Source organism: Geotrypetes seraphini, chromosome 3 (assembly GCF_902459505.1).
Source record: "Geotrypetes seraphini chromosome 3, aGeoSer1.1, whole genome shotgun sequence".
Lineage (NCBI taxonomy): Eukaryota > Metazoa > Chordata > Amphibia > Gymnophiona > Dermophiidae > Geotrypetes > Geotrypetes seraphini.
In genome coordinates this window covers 128,545,888-128,571,742 of record NC_047086.1, presented here as the reverse complement: position 1 = coordinate 128,571,742, position 25,855 = coordinate 128,545,888, and the positions used below count along the sequence as shown (strand labels likewise).

General features: G+C 40.0%; 1 protein-coding gene across 17 annotated transcripts in view; it reads right to left on the bottom strand.

Moving 5' to 3' along the window:
• NCOA1 (nuclear receptor coactivator 1) overlaps window positions 1-25,855 on the bottom strand; it is a 631,796-nt gene that overhangs the window by 450,631 nt on the left and 155,310 nt on the right. For all 17 annotated transcript variants that reach the window (XR_004538963.1, XR_004538966.1, XR_004538965.1 and 14 more), the window contains one exon: window positions 17,100-17,203. Coding sequence is in view for 12 of the 17 variants with exons in the window: in XM_033939863.1 (XP_033795754.1) it covers window positions 17,100-17,203 (104 nt within the window). In the remaining 5 variants the exon portion in view is untranslated. The remainder of the gene's footprint in view (window positions 1-17,099; window positions 17,204-25,855) is intronic.

Below are 25,855 nucleotides of genomic sequence, written 5' to 3'. Positions count from 1 at the left end.
CACCGGAAACATGTGTTCTTATCTTAGAAGCAGTGAGATGTGATCGAACTTAGAACAGTGATGAAGTAATCTCATTGCAGTATTCTGGACTAATTGTAGACAATGTAATTGGTATTTTGGGAGTAATTTGCTCAAAATAAGTGAATGTATTCGAATACAGAGTGAACTTTGTTGAAGAAATGAACAAATGGATCAAATTTGGCAGAGAGCAAAGAAAGATGAGGAAACCAACTTAGAGATGTGTGAATGAAAGCTTACAGTATTATCTATTGTTACACCCAGAATTTTGGTTTTAGATGAGAATTGAAATGTGAAGTATTTTCCGGTAAATTCTTTGAACAGAAAAGCAACACTGCTGTCTTTTGAGAGTTAACCTTGAGCTTATTTGCTATTAGGAAGTTTTGGTGGCTCCGCTGACTGACCTTTTCAATGAGTCTCTAGAGTCGGGACTGGTACCGGAGGACTAGAGAAGAGTGGATGCGGTCCCTCCCCCCAAAAGTGGAAGTAAGGAAGAAGTAGGGAATTATAGGCTGGTGAGTCTGACTTCTGTGGTAAGCAAATTAATGGAAATGCTTTTAAAACAGAGAATGGTCAAGCTTCTGGAATCCTGTGGATTACAGGACTGGAGGCAACATTGATTCACTAGAGGTAGATCTTGTCAGACAGATCTCATCAATTTCTTTGTCTGAGTGACCAGAGAATTGGATAGAAGGAGTTCGCTAGATGTGGTGTATTTAGATTTTAGCAAAGCCTTTGACAGTATTCCACACAGAGATCTAATAAATAAACTGAGTGCCCTCAGGATGGGTCCCAAAGTGACAGGCTGGGTCAAGAACTGGTTGAGTGGAAGGCGACAGAGGGGAATGATCAATGGATATGGCTCTGAGGAAAGGGGTGTGCCTCAAGGGTCTGTTCTTGGGCCTGTTCTTTTTAACATTTTTATAAACGATATCGCTGAAGGGTTGTTGGGTAAGATTTGCCTCTTTGCAGATGATACCAAAATCTGCAATAGAGTAGGCACGTCGGATGGTGTGAATAACATGAAGAAAGACCTGGTGAAACTTGAAGAATGGTCTGAAATTTGGCAGCTAAAATTTAATGCTAAGAAATGCAAGGTCATGCATTTGGGCTGCAGAAACCCGAGGGAACAGTACAGATTAGGGAGTGAAGAGTTTATGTGCACGACAGAAGAGTGGGACTTGGGTGTGATAGTATGTGATGATCTTAAGGTTGCCAAACAGGTTGAAAATGTGACCGTGAAAGCTAGAAGGATGCTAGGTTGCATAGGGAGAGGTATGGCGAGTAGGAAAAAGGAGGTATTGATGCCCCTGTATAAGACTTTGGTGAGACCTCATTTAGAATATTGTGTATAATTCTGGAGGCCGCACCTCCAAAAAGATATAAAAAGGATGAAGTCAGTCCAGAGGAAGGCTACTAAAATGGTATGTCATCTTCATCATATGGCGTATAGGGACAGACTTAAAAATCTCAATCTGTATACTTTGGAGGAAAGGCAGGAGAGGGGAGATATGATAGAGACGTTTAAATACCTACGTAATGTAAATGCGCATACGTCGAGTCTCTTTAATTTGAAAGGAAACTGTAATGAGAGGGCATAGGATGAAGTTAGGGGTGATAGGCTCCGGAGTAATCTAAGGAAATACTTTTCTATAGAAAGGGTGGTAGATGCATGGAACAGTCTCCCAGAAAAGATGGTGGAGAAAGAGACTGTGTCTGAATTTAAATGGGCCTGGGATAGGCACTTGGGATCTCTCGGAGAGAGAAAGAGATAATGGTTACTGCGAATGGGCAGACTAGATGGGCCATTTGGTCTTTATCTGCCATCATGTTTCTATGTGTCTATGTATTTTCATAGTCTCTTGTTAATCCGCTGCCGCTTCTGTTCCAGTATCTACCTTTTAAATCAAAGGTTATTGCGACGCATGCCAACAGGAGCAGGTAATGCTACTTCACACTAAGTGCACACACAATACAAAAACATTATTCAAAACTACCAAATACCCGATCACTGCACTTCTCATTTTATTCTATCTAGCTCATCTATCACCTCATATCAAGCCAAATCTCACACATACCAGTATTTTGGGGCCATCGTCCAGCCCCAAACTATAAAATTCCAGTTAATCACATCCATTCAAGGCCCACACAAATCATTCATGTTCAGAAAAATACACATCCAGAACTTGGTTAATGCCACCCGCCATTCCTCAAAACCATGCACAAAAGACAACGTTTCCTAAAATACTTACAATGTTCAGAGCCCTCAGCTCCTTCAGAACATTAAAATATTTCTGGAGCATATCTAAACATTTGTTCGGTTAGGAACAAAGCATAAGTAGTCAAAGACAGGCTGGAAGAAACCCACCTGGATATTTTACTTTTAACTGAAACATTTTTTTTAGTTCAATAATTTTTATTAATATTTTTGTTACAGAATATAACAGACAGTGACCACGTAGCTATGAGATAACCTGATTTTTGAGTGCCCTTTGTTGAAGGACTTTTGGGACAAGATTTGGTATCACATAACCTCTTTGCTGGGTAGCAATGTTCCATTCACATATTCGTACCTGATTTCCACCATACATCTCATGCGGGAATCAGTTATCTCAGAGATGTCCCACTTACTACAACTACTTTTACTAATCGCTACTCGTATCATTTTATCCAATTGGAAAGATTTTTCTAATGTCTCATATAATGAGTGGTGGAACACTGTTTGTTTGTACGCTAGGTATGAAAGAGTTGCTGCTGAACGTAATAATTTGCTTCGGAAGTTTTAACTGAAACATGGCTAATTTCTGATCAGGATATTATCCTAGGTGATATACTATCTTTAGATCACAAAATTATTCCTCTATCAAGAAACTCAAAAAGAGGAGGTGGTTTAGCAATAATGCTTCAAGATCATTTTGAGTTTCAAGTACTAGACTTTAAACTAACCAATGATCTGGAAATTCTCACTTGTACTGTAAAGATAATTTGATTGTCACAATATTTTATATGCCTCCTAACAAATGGCACCTAGCAAAGGAGGAACTCTATGAATTCCTCCTTGCAAACTCGGTAGCTGGTGCCTACAATTTTTTAGCCAGTGATGTTAATTTACACCTCAAATAGGAAGAGAATTCCAACGTAACTGATCTACTTTCCTTCCTTACATCTCTAGGCTTTTCCAAACCATATCCAACTAAAACCCATCAGAAAGGTCACCACTAAGATTTGATTACATTTCTTTCCATTGTTTCAACTAACCCCAGGGTAAGTTTTAAAGGTGAAACATGGACTAATACTCCTTGATCAGACCACCTTTTATGTAATTTTGAATTATGCTGCATTAAAAAACAACCCAAAATGAAACCAAGGAACAATTTCAAAGAGAAAACTATTTGGACAAGAGGACAACTGAACCCAGTAGAATTTTGGACGCACTATAGCTTAATATCTAACTCAGACTGAGATCCAAATTTCATCCTAGGATGGAAAAATTTAAGCGATCAAGTTCTAAACGATATTGCACCATTGAAAGAATGTAGGAAAAGACAGCATTTATCAGACAGCTGGTATGATACTTATCTAATAGTTTTAAAGCGAGAAGTACGTAAATTGGAAAGAATATGGTGTAAATCAGGGAAAGATGAGGACAGACTTATTTGGTGACTAAAGGTTAAAGAATATAAAAGAATGATTAAAGAAAAGCGCTGTAAACATTACTCCCAAACAATTAATTCTCCTATGTTGAATAGCAAACAACTTTACAGAATAGTCAATTCTTTGTTTGATATTGATCTTGCAATTGTTCTTTAGACCCTTTTCCCTCCTACGAGGAAATACCCACTCAGGCCGTCTCTTCCATTACCAAACTCTTAAACTCCGCCCTACATTCGGGCCTATTCTCCCCAGAAATGGGCCATATCGCCTTAACCCCTCTATTGAAAAAACCCGACCTCGACCCCTCCACACCATCCAGCTATCGCCCAATAGCAAATATCCCTCTCCTAACCAAGATGCTCGAGTCCATCATATCAACCCAACTCTCATCCTATCTAGAGAAATTATCCATTCTCCTACCTTACCAATATGGCTTTCGCCCCAATTTCAGCACCAAATCCCTATTGACCTCCCTAATCTCCAAGGTTCAACAACTTCACTCCTGCAACAAGTTCGCCGTCCTCCTGAAATTCGATCTTTCCGCCGCCTTCGACGTCATTCACCATGATATTCTAATTTACCAACTCTCTGAGATTGGCATCCCCTCTACAGTCCTTGAATGGTTCTCAAAATTCCTTTGTTCCCGATCCTACATTGTCAACATGAATGGCACCTCATCTTCCCCCTGGATACCTATCTGCGGAGTCCCGCAAGGTTCACCTTTATCTCCTATCCTTTTCAACATTTATGTGTCCTCTCTAAAACTCCTCCATCTATCCCCCCTTGAAACAATTTACACCTATGCTGATGACATCCTTGTCCTTCTCGAGACCGACTCGAACCTCACTAATCTCTCAGAGAACATTTCCTCTTGTATCTCGAACCTCCAATCTTGGGCCCACACCGTCCAAATGAAATTGAATGAATCCAAGACAAAACTTCTTTGGCTCGGCCCAAAATTACTTCAGCTACCCACCTCAATCCCACTGTCCTCTGGCTCCACTCTGCAGCTCGAATTCTCTAGCAAGGTCCTGGGCGTCATCATCGATTCTACATTGTCCTTCAATGACCACCTCAACTCCATGGTAAAAAAATGTTATTTCAGCCTTCACATGCTGAGGAAAGTAAGATCCTGTTTCCACCAAAAACATTTTGCCGTTCTCGTCCAATCCATCATCCTCTCCAGACTGGACTATTGCAATTCTATCTTCATAAGCCTAACGAAGAAAAACCTTCACAGACTCCAACGGATTCAAAATGCCGCGGCCAAGCTTATCTTTGCAAAAAGTAAATTCGATCACATCTCACCGCTCCTTTTCAAGCTTCACTGGCTTCCGATAACTTCCAGAGTCCACTTCAAATGCATCTACCTAACTTTCAAGATCCTCCACGGCATCCTTCCACCATTAATTCCGCTTTCTTGGAACTCCTCAAATCCTAATACCACCAGACCCACCCAAAAATCGAAATTATCCTTCCCCTCATTAAAAGGCATTTCCCTCCCAGGAACACTGGGGACTTCCCTCCTCTTCAGACTCACCGAGCTCTGGAACAACCTTACCTCCCCTCTTCGGAACCTGAATGCTCTTCAACCTTTCCTTAAACATCTGAAAACCTGGCTTTTCTCAAAAATCTAACACTCCCTCCTCATCTGTCATCCTAGCTCTCTAACTTCCTTCTCTCCTCCCATCTTCATCTAGCCCTTTCCTGGAGTTCCTTTCTCATTACAATTCCTGTAAACCGTGCCGAGCTCCACAACCATGGAGATGGTGCGGTATATAAACCTAAGGTTTAGTTTAGTTTAGTTTATAAACGTTCTAATACAGATTGAAACCAATTTCTCAAGCTTTACTCAAAATATGCAAAATCCAATTGCCTATTAGACAACTGTCCACCGACTATCATGAAATCAGCTCCCTTCCCCTTCAAAGCTGAACTTTTTAACTGGGTTTCTTTATGTATGTGTTCTGGCTATTTTCCGGTGGAACTTGGACATATCCTTGTGACTTCTATTATTAAAAACTCCAAGGAGTCAGTTTCTTCAGCAGCCAACTACAGACCTATTGCCAACATACCATTTTTTCTTAAACTAATGGAAGGACTGATTAACATTGATCTCATGAAAAAAAAAAGGACAAAAAATATTTAGAGAAGTTCAGCATTCTAAATGATTCCCAATCTAGTTTTCGTACAAATTATACTACGGAAACAGTCTTAACTTCGTTGACTGATTACCTTTTTCATTTGTTTTCCCTGGGAAAAAGTGCACTGGTACTTCAATTCAACTTGAGCAGTGTCTTTGATCTTGTTGACCGTGACATTCTGCTTAGATGCCTCGATTCTATTGGCATTTCTGAACAGGTATTAAACTCGTTTATGGGTTTCTTTAAAAAAACGCATTACCAGGTTCACAGTGAAGAAACCTTCTTTCAGTCTTGGTGTTAATCCCTGTGGAGTTCCACAGGGCTCCCCTCTCTCCCCTTCACTTTTCAATGTCTACATGGCATCAATGGGACATATGCTATCTGACTTAAAATTGAAATCGTATACATACGCAGATAACATTTCAATTATCATTCCTATAACCTCACTGATGCAAAAGACAGAACAACTCACCTCATCTGTCCTCACTAAGGTAGAACAATGGACTACGCAATTTAAATTAAAACTGAACTCAGAAAAAAAAAAAAAAAGATTTTTTTTGGGCAAGTACTAATAACAAGATCATGAATACCTAAACTAAACTAAACTAAGCCTTAGGTTTCAAGTTTCAAGTTTATTTATTCTTAATTTTAAATCACTAAGGTTTGTATACCACGCCATCTCCATCTTGGAGTCATCCTGGACCGAAGCTTGACTTTTGAAGATCATACTAATGCTCAAGTTAAATGTATTTTCGATCTGTAAAACAGCCAAATTGTCTTCTAGGGTGTCTTTATATTTGCCTATACAGGGCAATGGAGCTTTCCAGCCGGGCATGCAAAATGCCACCTTTCTTAGGTGGCAGGCACAAGGTCTACAATATTTTTTCACCTGTTTTCAGAGGAGGGGAGCCTGGCCACATTTGCCGAGCTGCGACGGACTTTTGACCTACAGGCTAATGATCTCTTCGCCTATTACCAGATCCGTCACTATGTTCAGTCCCTCCCAGTGGCTGCCCTTACTGAAGTCTGAAGGGAGGCGCTTTCGGAACTCTTCAGCCTTTCAGCACAACAGAGGATTCCTCTACGATTTCATATTGTGGGGATCCAGGATTGCTAACCTAGTACGAATCTGGATATATTAGCGACAGCGTGGGCTGAGGACTTGCATTGCCAGTTGACTGCTCAACAATTACAATGGGTCCTGAAGAACATTCAGAAGGTGTCACCCAATATTACTCACTGGGAAATGCAATTGAAAATTGTTCTTAGACTTTACATTCCACCGGAACGTGCTGCGTCACATTCTTGCCCGAAATGCATTCAGGCTCACGCATCTTTGAGTCACATGTTTTGGGCCTGCCCCGCAATCCAACAGTTTTGGAGACATCTGGGCCTATATACCACATCGCTTTGGGAACGGCGATGGCTTCCGCAACCAAGGGCATTATTTGGATTTTATAATATAGCCTCGCCCAAACCCAGGGGAATGTCAGCATTTATCTCCAGAGCCCTTTTGATGGGAAAAAAAGCCATCCTCACCAACTGGCTCTCCCGTGATCCCCCGTCATATGCACAATGGAGATCCCTAATGATAGTGCATGCAACACTGGAGAGACGCATGGTGGGAGACTTGACTCTTGGCCCGGGTCGCAAATTTTGTCAGGTGTGGGAGCACTTCTGGCAGGACCTCACACCGCATGCTCGCAGTAGACTTTTGAATCTTTAAGATTTTATTCCCACTCTCAGCTGTTGGACTGGCCATGGATTCTTGGGGAGGGGGGGATGGGAGGGGAACTGATTATATTGTTGAAAATGTTATTTCCTGAATGGTACTACTGTTTGTATTTGCTTCTTACTGCTGGAATAATAAAAATCATTTAAACATAAAAATGTATTTTCGAGAGGAGCAAGATGGCCGCGGTGCAGTGAGGACGATGACTTTCTGTCCTCCTGCTGAAAATTTTCTTACCTCTGAACGAGGATTTCTCCGATGCCGAAAAGGAGGGGGAGAGCGGCTGCCACAGCCTGACAACCCGAACTCTCCTTGCAACAATGGAGGACAATAGACGGCTTCCTAACGTCTTCGCCCCAGGGCAAACCGGTTATGCCGAGTCGGAGGGAGGTCTCAGCACTTGGAAGCGAGGTATCGCTCAGCCCAGCAGGACCTGTCCCTCCTCAGCAGCCATGAGAAGAGGGAACTACGGCGGCTCAGAAGGGACAGGAAACTATTTCCCTTCTTGAGCTGGAGGGCTTACTGGTGTCCCTGGCAGCTCAAGAGATCGAGGAGAGGGCAGACAAGCCAATTCCAGAGGGAGGACAGATTCCACCTATTCCCTCACTGGAAAGGCCAGTAGAGTTCACGCTGGAGTCTATCTGGAAGGCTTTAGACTCCTTGTATCAGCTCTGCACAAGAACTTTACCCCTAGTCAAGGATTATATAAAAAAAATTGAAGAACTACAGGAAGGAATGAAGACACAAGGGTAAGAGTGGACTCCTTGGACCAACAGGTTCAAGGGATATAAAAATCTCAAGTTACCTTAATGCAGGACAGACTATTGCTAGTAAGGAAAGTTGAAAATATGAAAAATTATACTAAAATGCTCAATTTAAGAATTCTTAACTTTCCTAAGGTACTTGCAATGTCTCCAAGAGATCTATTTAATAAATTTTTAAAGGAAGTGTTTAAATACCCTGAGTCTTGACTTCCACCTCTACATAAGATATATTTCCTTCCAACATCTAAGAAGGCTTCACAACCAGAGGCATTACCTGATTCGACGAGTGCAATGGACTTAACAAGAATATTGGAAACCTCAGTGGATGAAGCCATCTCTTATTCTACACTCCTGGTGACTTTTGTTTTCCAACAAGATAAAGAGGCACTTCTTAGGCTTTTTTTTAGGCTTAAAGAGGTAACCTTTATGGATTCAAAGATTTATATGTTTCCAGATGTTTCAAAGATAACCCAGACTAGAAGGAAAGAGTTCCTGCAATTGAGACAATCTGTACTGTCTTTGGGTGCTAAATTTCAACTTAGATACCCTTGTAAATGTTTGATCCTTTTGGATCAACATTCTTATACTTTTTTTTACCCTTCCCAGTTACGGTTTTTCCTTCAGGGAAAAGGAGTAACCCCCCCCCCCCCCAGTACCTCCATGCAGGCTTAGTCCTTAATAATTTAGAAGATGTACACTGCACTATTGTATGGTTAATTTTTATATTACTTTGATGAACTATCAGATCCCATGATGGTATGTGTATTGCTTCTCCCAAATCGTGGACTTACCCCTAGGGAATATACTTTATTTTATTTTCCTGTTTAACTATATGTAAGCTCTCTTTTTTTCCCTTTATATGGATATTGTTATTGTATATCTATAAATTGAATAAATATATACATTTTTTTTTTTAATGTATTTTCACCTTATGGAAACTTTGTATCATTAAACACTATTTTGACTTCCTCTCTTTTCGATTGCTAGTTCAATTCCTGATCTTAAGCATCTTAGATTACTGCAATATTAGGAGGAGTGTGTGGCGCAGTAGTTGGATCTATTGCCTCAGCACCCTGGGGTTGTGGGTTCAAACCCCGCGCTGCTCCTTGTGACCCTGGGAAAGTCACTTAATCCTCCATAGCCCCAGGTACGTTAAATAGATTGTGAGCCCACTGGGACAGATAGGGAAAATGCTTGAGTACCTGATTGTAAAAACTGCTTAGATAACCTTGATAGGCGGTATATAAAATCCTAATAAAACTTGAAACTTGATATTATATACTTAGGATCCTTTAAGAAAGCCATCAAATGACTGAGAATCATTCAGAATGCTGCCGTCCGTCTCATTTATGGTCTCAAAAAATCGGATCATGTAAGCCCGTAGTACAAAAAATTACACTGGCTGCCGGTGGAAGCAAGGGTAATTTTCAAGTTTGCTTGCCTCTGTTTCAAAACCATAATAGTTTCATCCCCGATCTACCTGTCTCACCATTTTGAATTTCCAGGCACCACTTGCACACGTAGTGTCTACCTGTTTGCTTTTCTATCCTTGAAGGGCTATATCTACAAGAGATTCTTTGATAGATCATTATCATTCCAAGCAGGCAAATGGAATAAATGTTTAACCAACTTTATTTCAAATGCACCTTCCTATCAAACTTTCAGGATGTCAATTAAAACTTCTCTCTTTGATAAATTTCTCTAACTCCTTTCCTGTCTTGTTGTATCTTTGAAATGCTTCTAGATAAATTTTGATTAATCTTGACATGCTAATGTAATTTGAAAGTTTTTTTGTAACATTGCTGACTATATACCATCTCTTCCTCTGTAAACCGCTCTGAACTGCTTGTGGTATTGCGGTATACAAAAATAAAGTTATTATTATTATCTTCTCAATATCAGCCTAATTAATGCTAGAGCACTCAAAAACAAACACCACTTACTGAAAGATACCATCATACAAAATAAACTAGACATTTTATGCATTACCGAACTATACTTAACTTATTCCTGTCCCCCTGACTATACATTTCACTACAATCATTGTACGGGAAAAAAAGGAGGCGGTCTGGCCATAATCTTTCGATCAATTCGATCAATCAAATAAACAGTCTCTGAAAAATCCCAAATACCTCCAACTTAAAACAACCAAACAATCTCACCTTGACCTACTACTGTACTCCTATATCTTCCCCTCCAGTAAGTCAGGATAACATGACCCAGTTACAATCCATTATATTTGATTTCTGTACTACTTCCACTAACCCAATAGGAGACTTCAATATTCACTTTGATGATCAAAAAAACAGTTATACAGCTGAAATATTAACACTAACGCACAATCTTAAGCTGACACCCCTATTAACAGAATCAACTCACACAGCAGGGCATATTTAAGATATGATCCTAATTCCCACTACCCAGGAAAACAAACCCGTACCATGGTCAGACCATTCATTAATAACATTTACCCACCACTCAATCACGACCTTCAAACATCATGAGCCCAAAACAATCACATATCGAGATTTCTCCAAATTAAATGATACATCAATTTCTTCCAATTATAAATTGAGATTCTTCCAATTTCCAATTAGAAATTGAGAACCAACACTACCTCTCATTAGAAGAGCAAAACAAAGCTTCTAGAAACAGAGTAAAGGCACTGTTAAAGACCCAAATGTTGGGATATTAGAATGACTTGTCCAGGCACTCTAAATCTCAGAATAACCGTGTGTGCTTTATTTCTTTTGCTATGTTTTCCCCAGAGGTCAATTTTTGTAAAGTAAAAGTGCCAGAAACTCACTCAAACATAACAGCTGAGACCAGAAATAAGATTAAATAATTAAATTAGTTTATTGTAAGAATAAATTTGGTAATTACAAAAGGAAATATTTACATACCAAGAATCTGCATCACTGGCGCTTCTAGAAACATTAGTGCCTCTAGTTACTCACACCATAGAACCCTACCATACAAAAAATTCATGGAACACTACGGAACTAACACTCATTAAAAACAATTAAGATCGCGTGAAAGGAAATGGAGACACACAAAACTCTTACCACCCTAAATAACTATGAAGAACAAGCAAATTACTATAACCATAAAAGATAAATCAAGAAAAAATATTATTACACTAGACGCATCTCAAATGCTAAACACACCTCTGTCCTATACTTCATAGTAAAATCCTTGACAACAAACACTCCAGGAACTCCAGGAGCATGGCATCTTAGATGATTTCCAGTACGCTTTTTGGAAGTATCACAGCACTGAGACCTTGTTGGTCTCACTGCTGGATGAAGTATGAGGCAGTCTCGATAACGGGAAAGAATATTTGGCAGTATTTCTTGATGTGTCGGCCGCCTTTGACACATTGGACCACGCCATTTTACTTGATAGATTGGAAAGTTGTGGTATTGGTGAAGTAGTTTTAAAATGATTTTCCTCCTTTTTGTGTAATTGGCAGCAGGAGGTTTTAATTGATGGCATATTGTCCAGCAGGCAGAAAGTCAGGACAGGTGTGCCATAGGATTCTGCTCTGTCAGCTGCTTTGTTTAATCTTTTTCTCATCCCCCTATGTAGGCTGCTGCGGTCTCGTATCGGTTCTATGCAGTTTATTCTCCCCATTGATGGAGATTTTGAAAAAGCAGTTCAGCGGCTAAAAGGGGTGATGACACAGATTATAGGTTGAATGAATTGTAATAGATTAAAATTAAATGTTCAGAAAACTAAAAAGTTATGTGCTTTGTTCGTTCATCAGATAAAGCCTTTTCCGATAAAACTGAACTATTGGATACAACTGTTGTGATGCCTAAGGAGGTAAACTATTTGGGGATCTTAGTGGATTCACATTTAACATCTAGGGAGCACGTAGGTGCATGGCATAAAAGATATATTTTACGCTGCGGTTGCTGAGCAATCTGCGATCTTATTTGGCAGGCACTATATTTAGGACCGTCTTGCAGAGTGTTGTGTTATCATGTTTTGACTACTGCAATTTGGTGCTTCTGGGCATACCTGCATTGTCATTATTTTCGCTGCAGGTAGCTCAGAACGTAATTGTTTGAACTTTGTTTCGACTAAGTAAGCATGATCACGTGACAGAATGCTATGTATCATGTATTGGTTGAAATTAGAATATTGGATTCTTTATAAATTATTGGTCACGATGTATCTTTGTATTCATAATCAGGCGGCAAGGCATTTGTTGGATAGCATTCTGCCATATGAACCAGAGCGTGAGTTGCATTCAGCTACTCATGCTGATCTAGTTATTCCAACAGTAAAACAACTGCAATTGTCTGTGTCTAGAATTAGTATGTTTTCATGTATGGGCCTTCAGGAGAAGAATAAGCTTCCAGGGTACATATGACAGCAAACAAATTTGAGCAATTTTAAGAAAATGCTGAAAAAAAACATATTTTCTGTAGAATGAAATATGGGATCTAAACTGGTATGTGTTCAGGGGAGGCGCTGGTGGCCTCTTTGTGATTTTCATGGGATTTTACATTATTTGTATGTGTTATGATGTTTGATATTGTTGGAATGCATGTGATTTTGATTATGTTTGTATTCTATTGTGACCCATCTTGGAAAGGTGGGATATAAATAAATAAATGAAAAAAGAAAAAACAAATGAACTTGCATTATACTTTTCAGACAAAATAAAAAAAACATAAGGAAACAACTACTACAAAACTCTATCACTAACTCCACTTCCTCCACACATGAATTCACCAACCTACCATTTTCAAAATGCTCGCACATTTCCATTCCTACAATGGCGGACATCCAGCGCATTATCCAATCATGGAACACAAAAGACTCATGCTCAGATATGATTCCTCCTTTCATGATAAAATGATACTTCACTACATTTGGTCCATTTATATATAAAATGATCACTATAACAGTGTTCTCCCTAGGGCCTTTCAGCTGGGCGGTCCGCCCGGGTAATTTAGATAACCGCCCAGCTAAATTCTGCTGCCTCCACTGCTGCTCAACATAAAAAAAAAAAGCCGGCTTAAAGATTTCACCTTAGCCCGTAGCGAACTTATGCTCCAGGGCTTTAACGTTTGTGTGCCGGCTTCCCTTCTCTTCCCTCCGAAACCGGAAGTTATGTTCGGGGGGGGGGGGAGGGAAGAGAAGGGAAGCCGGCACGCACATGTTAGATCCCCGAAGCATAAATTTGCTACGGGCTAAGGCGGGAGACAGGTCAGTGAAGTTTTCCATTTGCTCTTCTTGCTGCCGGGTCCTGCATACTTTCAGTTTCCGCGAAGGCAGGACCCGGCAGTATTTGCACCAATCGATTGTGATCTTGGGCCGATCAGCCTTCTTCTCTGACGGCAGAATTGACATTGGGGAGAGGAATGCTGGTCGGCCCGAAGTAGGGAGAGGTTGGTGGGGGCAGCGGCCAGTGGCTTTGGGGCCTGCTCCCTTATGGCAGTGACATTGGCAGTGGCTTGGGGGAGGGCACGGAGAAAGAAAGTAAAAGGGCAGGAAGAGAAACAGAAAAAAAGAAAGGGGGCATGAAGAGAGAAAGAAAGAAAGGGCAGGAAGAGAGGAAGAAAAAGTTGGGGGGAGGGGAATGAGGTCAGGAGGAGAGGAAGCATACAGGCTGAAAGAAGGGAAGAAAGATTGGATGCACAGTCAGAAGAAGAAAGTGCAAACAGAGACTCATGAAATCACCAGACAATAAGGTAGGAAAAATGAGTTTATTTTAAATTTACTGATCAAAATGTGTCTGAATTTATATCTGCTGTCTATATTTTACACTATGGTCCCCTTTTACTAAACCGCAATAGCGTTTTTTAGCGCAGGGAGCCTATGAGCGTCAAGAGCAGCGCTGGGCATTCAGCGCAGCAAACTGCTATCGTGGTTTAGTAAAAAGGGAGGGGGTATATTTGTCTATTTTTGTATGGTTGTTAGTGAGGTGACAGTGCATAGAGTCATCTGCTTTGACCTCTTTGAGAAAACCCCGGAATAGGAATGATTAACATTTTCTCTGCGTACAGTGTGCTTTGTGGTTTTTTAAAAAAAATTTTATTGTTAGTAGATCATTTTGACTTGGTCATTTTAAAAGTAGCTCGCAAGCCCAAAAAATAGCCAATGGTAGACTTCAGAGGGTGGTGGTTAACGGTACCCTCTCTAAAACGTCAGAAGTGACAAGTGGAGTACCGCTCCTTTTCAACTTATTCATAGGGGACCTGACTCAGGGGCTTCAAGGTAAAATAACACTATTCGCCGACGACGCCAAACTATGTAATATAGTGAGCGGCTCCGATTTACACGATAGTATGACGCAGGACCTGTTTTTGTTGGAACGTTGGTCATCTACCTGACAGCTCGGCTACAACGCCAAGAAATGCAAGGTATCCATATTCAAGTTTCATCACGGTGCTCTGGTTTTGGCTCCAGTATTTCTCACTTCCGTTCACCAGGTCTGGCTATCCATTACCGTCTCATATTTTAAAGACTCACTCGTTATAATTAGCGGTGATTCACACGCCTCTTCGTAATGGACATGTCCGATTTTAGCATTTGGATCTTAGTACTATGGGTTTGATCTTTTCTGGTTTCCTTTCTATAGTATGCTTTTCGTCTGGAGTCTTTTGAGTTTAGAATTACATTTTATGACGTATTTTTGTGGTTATAATTGCATGACATGTCTAAATTGGTCAAGTTATCCATTCTTTCTATTATTTTTTGTCCCCTCATACAGTGGCAGACCGCCCCGGGTGCCAGCCCTAGGGGGGTACACAGCCGGCTGGATCCAGAACCTTCCAAGCTGCTCTAAATGGCACCTGCACCTCAGCACGGCTGCCGTACTTATTCTGAAGCAGAGTCAGCAGCCGCACTGAAATGCAGGAAAGTCCCACGATGACTGCATTTGCCGCCTCTGCCTCCGGAATTGCGGAACCTTGCTGCAATTCCCTGTGTCTGCCGGCCCACCCCCTCCAACGTCACTTACATCTTCCAGAGGCAGAGGCAACAGAAGCAGTCATCATGGGACCTTGCTGGTTTGGAGGGAGAGAGGAGTATAGAAGGGTGGTAGAGGGAGAAAAAGGAGGTCAGGGTGGTAAGTAATGGTGGTGGAGGGAGAGAAAGGGGGCAGATGCTGATGGAATTGGTATGCAGAGAGACATAAGGGGGAAGGATACTGGATGGAATTGGGTTGGAGGGAAAGAAAGGGGGCAGATGTTGATGGAAGTGGGGGGAAGGGAGAGGAGAGAGTGAAATGCCAGACCATGGGGGTGTGGGAGAGGGAAGGGAAGAAGAGGAGAGAGATGCCAGACCATTGAAGGAGGGAAGGGAAGAAGATGGATGCCAGAATAATAGGGGTGTAGGGAGAGATGGAAGGGGAATACAAGGAGAGAAGATGCCATATAGAAGGGGCAGAGAGAGGGTAGACAGTGGATGAAAGGAAGAGAGTGTCAAGACTATGAGGAAAGCAGAAACCAGAGAAGACAATGTAGAAAAAAATAATATTTATTTATTTTTTTGCTTTAGGGGAGATGCATCGCTGTTTCTGTGGTGTTGCATTGTATACAGAGTCCAGCTTCTTGGTAGTTCAATTTCACCTTTGTCTACGTTTTTCTATTTTATCCCCCCTTTTTACAAAACTGTAGAGCGTTTTTTTAGCACTGGCCATGGTGGTAATTGCTCAGAATTCTATGAGAGTCTGAACTGTTACTACCATAGCTAAAAACCACATTACAGTTTTGTAAAAGGGAGAGGGGTTAGTTTGTGATTACATATTCCATACTAGGCGAAGGTGTGTTCGAAAGACATGGTTTTCAGTTAGGATCGACTGTGTAGGATTGATCTGTACTAGTCTGGCTTGTTTAGTTTTACAATGGGTGTAATGATGTACTGCTCACTGCAATATGTAAGATGCTGCCTTTTCCTAGGCACACTCTTGTGTGATGTGTGGATTGTTACTAAAAATCATGTTTTTCATACAGATGGGGGGTGTCATAAAATGATGGGCCTCGGGTGTCACATATGCTAGTTATGCCACTGCCTTCATAGTTTATATCTAATCCACAAGCCTGCTTTTAGGACCTACAGGGTATGTATCCCTCTGATTCATGACAATTTCACTTCTCATGTTATCTTATCCATTCTTTTTATTATACAACTGCCCAGATAAGCATCATTCTTTGATGTGATTGGACCTTGAAAATAAGGGCATCAGTGTTCTCCCCAGAAATTTTTTCCAGCCATGAAAAAACATTTGCTGCATTTAATGTGCCGGAGTTAAAAAAAAGTTCGAGAAACGCTGCTCTATACCATTTGAAAGAGGGCAAATATCTAATTATTCTAAAATTGGATACTTCTTAAATTTAATATATATATTATGGAACAAGTGTCAAACCTTAAGAAAGGCAGTCATATTGAGCATTGGAAAATAACTAATAATAATTAACTAATACAAATAGTACACATTTAGGGCTCCTTTTACTAAGCTGCGATAGCGGTTTTACCGCGCGCTTAGCTCGCGTAGAATTGCCGCACATGCTAGACAGTTAGTTCTAGCCGTGTAGCGTGGCAATTCTGCACGCACTAAAAACGCTATTGCAGCTTAGTAAAAGGAGCTCTTAATTTTCCCCACCACCAAATTTCCTTGTCCCGCCCCACCCGGCTACTTTTTCATACCACCCGGCTGGAAAAAATTTCTGGGGGAGAACACTGCTATAAGTTTAACATCTGGTACAATTCCGAAAAAAACTGGAAAAAGGCAACACTTCACCCAAAAATCAAAGATCTAAGGCCACTTACCTCCAAAAGAAGAGGCCCCAGAGACTCCTTTTCAATCACTCCCTGACTGCTAGAAGAAATGTCTGATTTTTGGACATCATCATCAACTGCTGTAGCTGCTTTCTCTGCAACAAATAAGATGGTATGTGTTAAACAACTTGAAATATAATCAAATTAAAGACATCAAGACAAACAGAATCTGAGTGAGCTGAATGGACAACACAGTATAAGTCTGAACCCTTACCTGAACACTTAATGAGCTCAAGGATCATTATTTACTATATATGAAAACAGAAAATAAAAATCTTCAAATGCCAAAACGATGCAATCTGAGACAAGTTTCAAGTTTATTAAAATTTGTTTGATTGCTTTACATAAAATTCTAAGCTATTTACAATAAAGAAAATACGGCAGAAAGATAAATCCTAATTGTAATTCTCTCTCTACACCTCTTCCCTTGGTGCCCTGATCTCCTCCCATGGCTTCCAGTATCACCTATGTGCTGACGACTCCCAGATCTGCCTCTCTACACCCAAAATTTCACAAGTCCAAAAAAAAGTCTCTTTCTGTTTGGCTGACATTGCTGCCTGGATCAAGGGGACTGCCATGGGAGCTACAGTAGCTCCTGACATAGTTAATTTATATGTCAGCAACTTTGAGACATGTTTTTTGGATAACTCTCCTTGGCGAATGAATATTGTACTCTGTAAAAGATTCATAGATGTCTTTTTGGTTTGGAAAGGGGATGAGACACAGCTGACAGTTTTTTACATGGCTTAATAACTGCGATAATAATTTGAGATTTACTTTCACTTGCCATCAGTCCCAAATCTGCTTTTTAGATCTATTGATGACCCACACAACAGAAGGGTTTTCCTACACGATTTAAACCAGTTGTCATCCTCCGCACCTACAACATAATATTCCCATGGGTCAATTCCTACGGTTGCATAGAATCTTCTCATCATTAGAAGAGTTTGAAGCCCAGGCTGCTGTCATGAAAAAAAAGTTTCTCAAACAAGGGTAAACTGTCTCTATTGTTAAAAAGGCATACAAACGTGTGCACTGGGCAGAACTTACACACATTGAATCTGTGAAAATTTTTTTGTGATGAGTTGCAGCACTTGTGGATAATCAATTTAAGGGGATGGTAGGAGTATTTTGAGCATAAATGATTATAATACTCAATTCAGAATGTGGACCTGGAATGATATATAGATCATAGAAGGTCCTATGATCTGATTATTTAGTATGTTACAATATGCTCACCTCCAATCTTAAAAGGTATCTTTTGATGGAAACTCCATGCAATTGAAATAAAAAAGGACTTTTGATGGTTGTGTAAAAATTTGCTTAAAATGCAGTAGCTGGTTTCAGCACTTAAAAGGAATTTTTAAAAGTTGCGTCATAAAAGTTCAACTTTGAACATCTTGTTACCCTTTTCTCTATACAGTCATCTGAAACAAGCATGTCCAAGACTGAGCTGCTCCTCTTTTCTCCTAAACCCTCTGCTCCTCCATTCTCCATCTGGGAAAATAATACTATCATTGTTCCAGTCTCCTCTGTTCACAACCTTGGAGCCGTCTTCGATTCCAACCTCTCATTTTCTACAAAAAAATCCAACAAACTGCTAAGGCCTATTGCTTCTATCTCTACTCACATGTAAACCCCCCCCCAATGTCCATTCCTATGATACTTAAGATATCTTAAAATGGGAGGTGGATTGCCTGAGGTCACTCCCTGCACTGGGTTATGATTGTATTATTAATTGTTCCCCAAAAATGATTTTTTTAAAAATTAAAATCGTTAAATGTGTAGGAGGAACCCTCAGTGTGAGGTTGTAAGATCAAAAGAGCAACTCAAGAGGAATCGCTCTATTGCTCAATAACGCAACCAAAGGGTATAATAGACCAGCCACACATTATTATCGGGTTACTTCCGCTGTGTGCAAATGCAGTGAAGTAAATCAAACAAGTGAAATACAATGTGCTAGAATCAAATGTACAATATTTCATAGCCCATATGCAAGGCTGAGCCCCCATTTTAGCCACAACCCATTGGTGGACAAATTTAAAAAACAATGAAATACTTAGCTGGAATCATTAAATGCAATGCCAGGATAAAGATGAAATCTACTCATTCCACTGTCAAGTTTCAGCAAAGGTCCAACCAAGCTGGGTTTTAGGACAAAAGCCCCTTCATCGGGGACCAAACAAGACAAAGAAAAATTGCCGTTAAAGCCTGGATATGAGTGGGCAGCCTCTTTTGCCTTGCCTGCCCACTCATACCCAGGCACTAACGGTGGTTTGTTTGTTTTTTCTTTCTGGCAGGCAGAGCAGGATCTGGCTTAGTCTCCATTCCCTCCCACCCACTGCTCATTTTTTTGCTTATAGTCTTAGATTATTGTCAATTATTCTAATTAGGACAACAGGAGAACTCTTTCTATTTCATTACCTGTAAAAGAATCAAACAGTAAATAAGCATACAATATAACCCTAAGACTATCTATGAAAGACACGCTAAATAAAGCATATAATAAAACCCTAAGACTCTCTATACTAGTCTAATATATTCCTAGTAGCTTAATAAGGTTAATTAATTAATTAATCAGCTCAATAACAAAATGCAGACAGTAGTCCAGCAGCAATAGGGTTGCTATCCTTGTTAGCGAGAAGTTATATGTGTGTGCTCACTGTAAAAAGCTCTTAGCTCCAAGCTCTCAGAGAACGAGTACATTCCCTTGAGACAAGAGTAGCAGACTTGAAGGACCTGAGGGAGACGGAAAAGTACACAGAAGAGACCTACAGAGATGATGTAGAGAAATCCCACCTCCAGTCTGGTAGCCCCTTTGCTGCCTTGGAGGAGAGCGGTCTCCTAGAAGGAAAGCATCACCCTGGTAAAGTAGGAAATAAATCCTGTAGCCAGGACCTGGCCACCAGGGGATGCAATATCCTCTAACAACGAGGATGTATCTCCAGAGGCTTCTGCCCAGGAGGGAAGGGTTAGGATAGTTGTTTTGGTTGGTGATTCAATCATTAAGCATGTAGATTAGCTGGGTGGCTAGTGGATGTGAGGATCGACTGGTCACTTACCTGCCTGGTGCGAAGGTGGTGGACCTCATGTGTCACATAGATAAGATTTTATAGTGTTGGGGAGGAGCCAGCTGTCTTGGTACACCTAGGTACCAATGACATAATATAATGCGGGAGAGAGGTTCTGGAAGCCAACTTTACGCTCTTAGGTAGAAAGCTGAAATCCAGATCTTCCAGGGTAGCATTTTCAGAAATGCTCCTAGTTCCACACACAGGACCCAAGAGGCAAGCAGAGCTCCGACGTCTCAATGGGTGGTTGGGACGATGGTGCAGGGATGAGGGGTTTAGATTTGTTAGGAACTGAGTTACCTTCTGGGAAAGAGGAAGTTTGTTCTGAAAGGATGGATTCCACCTTAACTGGGATGGAACCAGTATGCTGGCAGCAACGTTTAAAAAAGGAGATAGAGCAGCTTTTAAACTGAGGTGTGGAGGAAAGCCGACAGTCACACAGGAGTGGATGGTTCGGTGTGAGGTATCCTTGAAGGATACTATTGAAACAGGATATTCAGGGAGTTCCAGTAGAGAGGTTCCAATAATGGTGAAAGAAAGCCAGGAGGGTTTAAGAGGAAGGCAGAGTAATATACTCACATTTTCCCTGTCTTATCAGCAGCCTGTAGTTACAAAGAAAAACCACAATTTGAAGTGTGTCTATACAAATACTAGAAGCCTAAAAAATAAAATAGGAGAGTGTATATAGCACGATGAGGTGGATATAATAGGTATCTCAGAGACCTGGTGGATGGAGGACAATCAATGGGACACTATTACCTAGGTACAAATTATATCGCAAGGAAAGAGTAGATCAAATTGGAGGGAGGATTGCGCTATATCTTAAAGAGGGAATTGAATCAAATAAAATAAACATTCAGCATGACAGACAGCAGTGTGGAATCCATATGGATAGAAATTCAATGTGTGAAAGGAAGGAATATAAAGGTAGGGTTAAACTGCCATCCTCTGGGACAAAATGAGCAGACAGATGAAGAAATGCTTTCAGAGATTAGGAAAGCTGTATAATAATGGGTGATTTCAATTACCCCAACATTGACTGGTTAAATATTACATCGGAGAGAATGCTAGGAAGGTAAAATTCCTAGACACCATAAATGACTGCTTCTTGGAACAACTGGTCCGGGAAATTACAAGAGGGGGTGCTATTTTAGATTTGGTCCTTAGTGGAATGCAAGGCATAGTACAGGAGTAAACTGTGTTGGGTCCGCTGGGAAACTGTGATCAGAACGTGATCAAATTTGAACTGATACAGGGAGTGACATCACAAAAGAAATCTACTATAAATGCATTTAATTTTTGAAAATGTGACTATGATAAAATGAGGAAAATGGTTAAAAAGAAGCTAAAAGGATCAGTTGCAAAGGTTAGGACTGTAAACCTGGCGTGGATGTTATTTAAAAATACCATTGTGGAAACCCAGACCAGATGTATTCCACATATCAGCAAAAGTGGAATGAAGAGGAAACAAGAGCTGGCATAATTAAAAGGTGAAGTGAAAGAGGATATTAGAGCCAAAAAAAATCCTTTAAAAAATGGAAAGAGGATCCAAATGAAGAAAATAAGAAGAGACACAAGCACTGGCAAGTTAGGTGCAAAGCATTGATAAAGACAGCTAAGAAAGAATATGAAGAGAAACTTGCCAAAGTGGCAAAAACTCATAACAATTTTTTAAGGTACATCAAGCAGAAAACCTGTGAGGGAATCTGTGGGACCGTTGGATGATCAAGGAGCAAAAGAGGTGCTCAGGAAGGATAAGGCCATAGTGGACAGACTGAATTAATTCTTTGCTTTATGGAAGAAGATGTAAGAGATCTACCTGAACCGTAAATGGTTTTCAAGGGTGATAATATGGAGGAACTGAAAAATCTCAGTGAATCAGGAAGATGTACTAAGCTAAATCAACAATTTAAAAAGTGATAGATCACCTGAACCAGATGGTATACATCCCAGGGTACCAAAAGATCTCAAACATGAAATTGCTGACCTGCTGTTAGTGATCTGTAAGCTGTCGCTAAAATCTTCTGTAGGACCTAAAGATTGGAGGGTGGCCAATGTTACATCAATTTTTCAAAAAGGTTCCAGGGAGATCCAGGAAAATACAAACTGGTAAGTCTGGCTTTAGTGAAAGGCAAAATGGTGGAAACAATTATAAAAAATAAAATTTTGGAACACATAAACAAACATGATTTAATGAGACTCAGTTAGCATGGGTTCAGCCGAGGGAGATCTTGCCTCGCCAATTTGCTTGACTTCTTTGAATGTGTGAATAAACATGTGGATAAAGGTGAGCCAGTGTATCTAGATTTTCAGAAAGTTTTTGATAAAGTTCCTCATGAGAATCTCTTGAGAAAATTAAAGAGCCATGGGATAGGTGGCAAAGTTCAGTTGTGGATTAGGAATTGGTGATTGGATAGAAAACAAGAGGGTAGGATTAAATGATCATTTTTCTCAATAGAGGAGAGTAAATAGTGGAGTGTCACAGGGGTCTGGAATGGGACCGTCGCTATTTAATTTATTTATAAATAATCTAGAAATTGGGATGACGAGTGAGGTGATTAAATTTACAGATGACACTAAACTGCTCAAAGTTGTTAAAACGCATGCAGATTGTGAAAAATTGCAAGCAGACCTTAGGAAATTGGAAGACTGGGCATCCAAGTGACAGATTAAATTTAATGTGGACAAATGCAAAGTAATGCACATTGGGAAGAATAACCCAAATCACAGTTACCAGATGCTAGGTTCTACCTTGGGGGGTTAGTGCCCAAAAAAAGGATCTAGATGTCATCGTAGACAATACGATGAAACCTTCCACCTAATGTGTGGCGGCAACCAAAAAAGCAAACAAGATACTAGGAATTATTTTAAAAAGGTATAGTTAACAAGACTAAGAATGTTATAATGCCCCTGTATCGCTCCATGGTGCAACCTCATCTAGAATATTGCACTCAATTCTGGTCTCCTTATCTCAATAAAGATATAGAGCCACTAGAAAAGGTTCAAAGAAGAGTGACCATGATGATAAACTCCTCTCATATGAAGAAATACTAAAATGGTTAGGGCTCTTCAGCTTGGAAAAGAGATGGCTGAGGGGAGATATGACTGAAGTCATACAATCCTGAGTGGAATAGAACGGGTACAAGTGGATCAATTTATCACTGCGTCAAAAATTTCAAAGACTAGGGGACACACGAAGTTACAGGGAAATACATTGAAAAACCAATAGGAGGAAATATTTTTTCACTGAGAGAATAGTTAAGTTCTGGAACACATTACCAGAGATTATGGTAAGAGCAGATAGTGTAGCTGGTTTTAAGAAATGTTTGGACAAATTCCTGGAGGAAAAGTCCATAAGTCTGTTATTGAGAAAGACAAGGGGGAAGCCACTGCTTGCCCTGTATTAGTAGATGGAATATTGCTACTCCTTGGGTTTTGGCCAGGTACTAGTGACCTGGATTGGCCACCATGAGAACGGGCTACTGGGCTTGCTGGACCATTGGTCTGACCCAGTAAGGCTATTCTTATGTTCTTACCTAATACACACTGATTACAGGGTTCATGTCTGCTTTAAGTTTAAAACTATCAAAAAAGTGGTAGAGGTATCCTACTAAATCTCAACAATAAATAGGCTTTAAAATTATGTTTATAAGGTTTCTATATATAAGTAGTAGAGTTTATAAGGCTGCTATTTATTTATTGGCTATGTAAGTAATTTAAAAGATTTGTGACTGTGTTTAAGATTTGGCAACAACAATGGTTCTATATCATCACTCAGAAATCATTTGCTTATGTAAATGTGTGTGTCAGTATTTGCATATTATTGGGAATTAATTCTGGAAGTTTATTTTAGAAAGGTGCCTATGTAAACTGGCATCTTTTGGAATTTTTAACATAGGCATTCTTCTTATAAAAACATGCCCCAAGTATCCCTGATACTTATGTTGATAATTCACTAGATAAAACACATTTTTCCAAAAGTTTTGCTTCCTTATGATAGACCCCTTCAAAATAAACAAATATATCTTACTGACTGTATCATATAGGAATTTTGAGAAACATGATAGTATCTTTAATTGACTTTAACATGTTTTAATGGACAAAGTTTCTGATAGTTCTCCATGGTTAAAAGTGTTTTCCTGCTGATATTCATTTGTACTCAGTGTCCGGTGCATCTCGTTGCAGTGTCCAACAATAGTCAGCCAGCATTGATGGATTCCAATTGCCCTGATATCTTTTTTCCATCATGGCAATATCCTGGTGAAACATTTCGCCATGTTCATCGCAGACAGCACCAGGATTTGCAGGGAAGAAGTCCAAGTGTTAAAGTAGAAAGTGCATCTCAATGACATGTTGCACTTTATGGTTTTGTATGCTCTAAGAAGTTTGTCAACCAATTGAATATAGTTTGGTGCTCTATAACTGCCAAGAAAATTCTCAATGACATCCTTGAATGCTTTCCAGGCAATTTTCTCTGGCCCGACTAACATCTTCAAATCTCTCATCACTGATGACACATCTTATCTGTAGACCAACAAAAATGCCTTCCTTAATCTTGGCGTCAGTTATTCTTAGACACATCTGTCTTAGATAAAGAAAATCTTTGCCTTCCTTGTTCATTGCTTTTATGAAATTTTTCATCAGTCCAAGTTTTATGTGAAGAGTAGGCAAAAATATCTTTGTCAGGTCAACAAGTGGTTCATGTACCACATTTTTCTGTCCGGAACCAAATTCTTATGCAATGGCCAGTTCTGTTGAATATAATGCAACTCCATAGCACAGCTGTCCCTTTCACAAACAAAACAGTAGTTGTTATATCCAAGCTGCATTCCAAGTAGCAGAGCTACTACATTAATATCACCGCAGATGTTCCAGTTGTATTTTGTGTACTGGATATGCTTTAACAGCAGTTCCATATTTTCATATGTTTCTTTCATGTGTGCAGCATAACCAATAGGTATCGACAAGTAGACATTGCCATTGTGTAACAAAACAGCCTTGAGGCTTAACATTGATAAATCAAACCCCCCAATCCTGTGGGTCATGCATACAACCCAAAGCTGTGAAGAACCCTTCAAAGTTAGTGCAGATGCAGAGGCCAAAATTTATAACAAGAAGTTGTAAAAATGTAATTTTTTATTAAAACGGTACTTGATACATAATTTTAAATGTGATTTTTGTGATCAGCAGTCAAAAATCTGTAAGATACATCTGAAAGTGTTGAAGAAGCAAACACTGCTATTTTCTGGAGACATAATAATTACATTTTTTCCTCTACACTTACTCTAGTTCCCTTGGGTTTCCAGCTCAATCAGAACATATTGCGACTGTGATATTATGGAATCTAAACGCTGTAACAGTTCCACTGTGAATGAACAGAGATACAGTTTTCTACAGAACTAGTGCATGTTGGTCTTTTCTTTGGCCACAAAGTGATACTGTTATGCTATGGTGAAGTTAAATCTTGGCTCAGCTCCTGAACTAAAAGCTCAGGTTAGCTGGGATTGTTGGTAAACATGAAATCCAAGAGCTTGAAAGAATGACAAATCAAGAATTGGAGAAACCTTCCAATTCCCAAAAGTGTAGCACTACAAGCAGTTTTAAAGAAGATAAAAATATAAGAATAGCTTTACTGGGTCAGACCAATGGTCCATCAAGCCCAGTAGCCGATTCTCA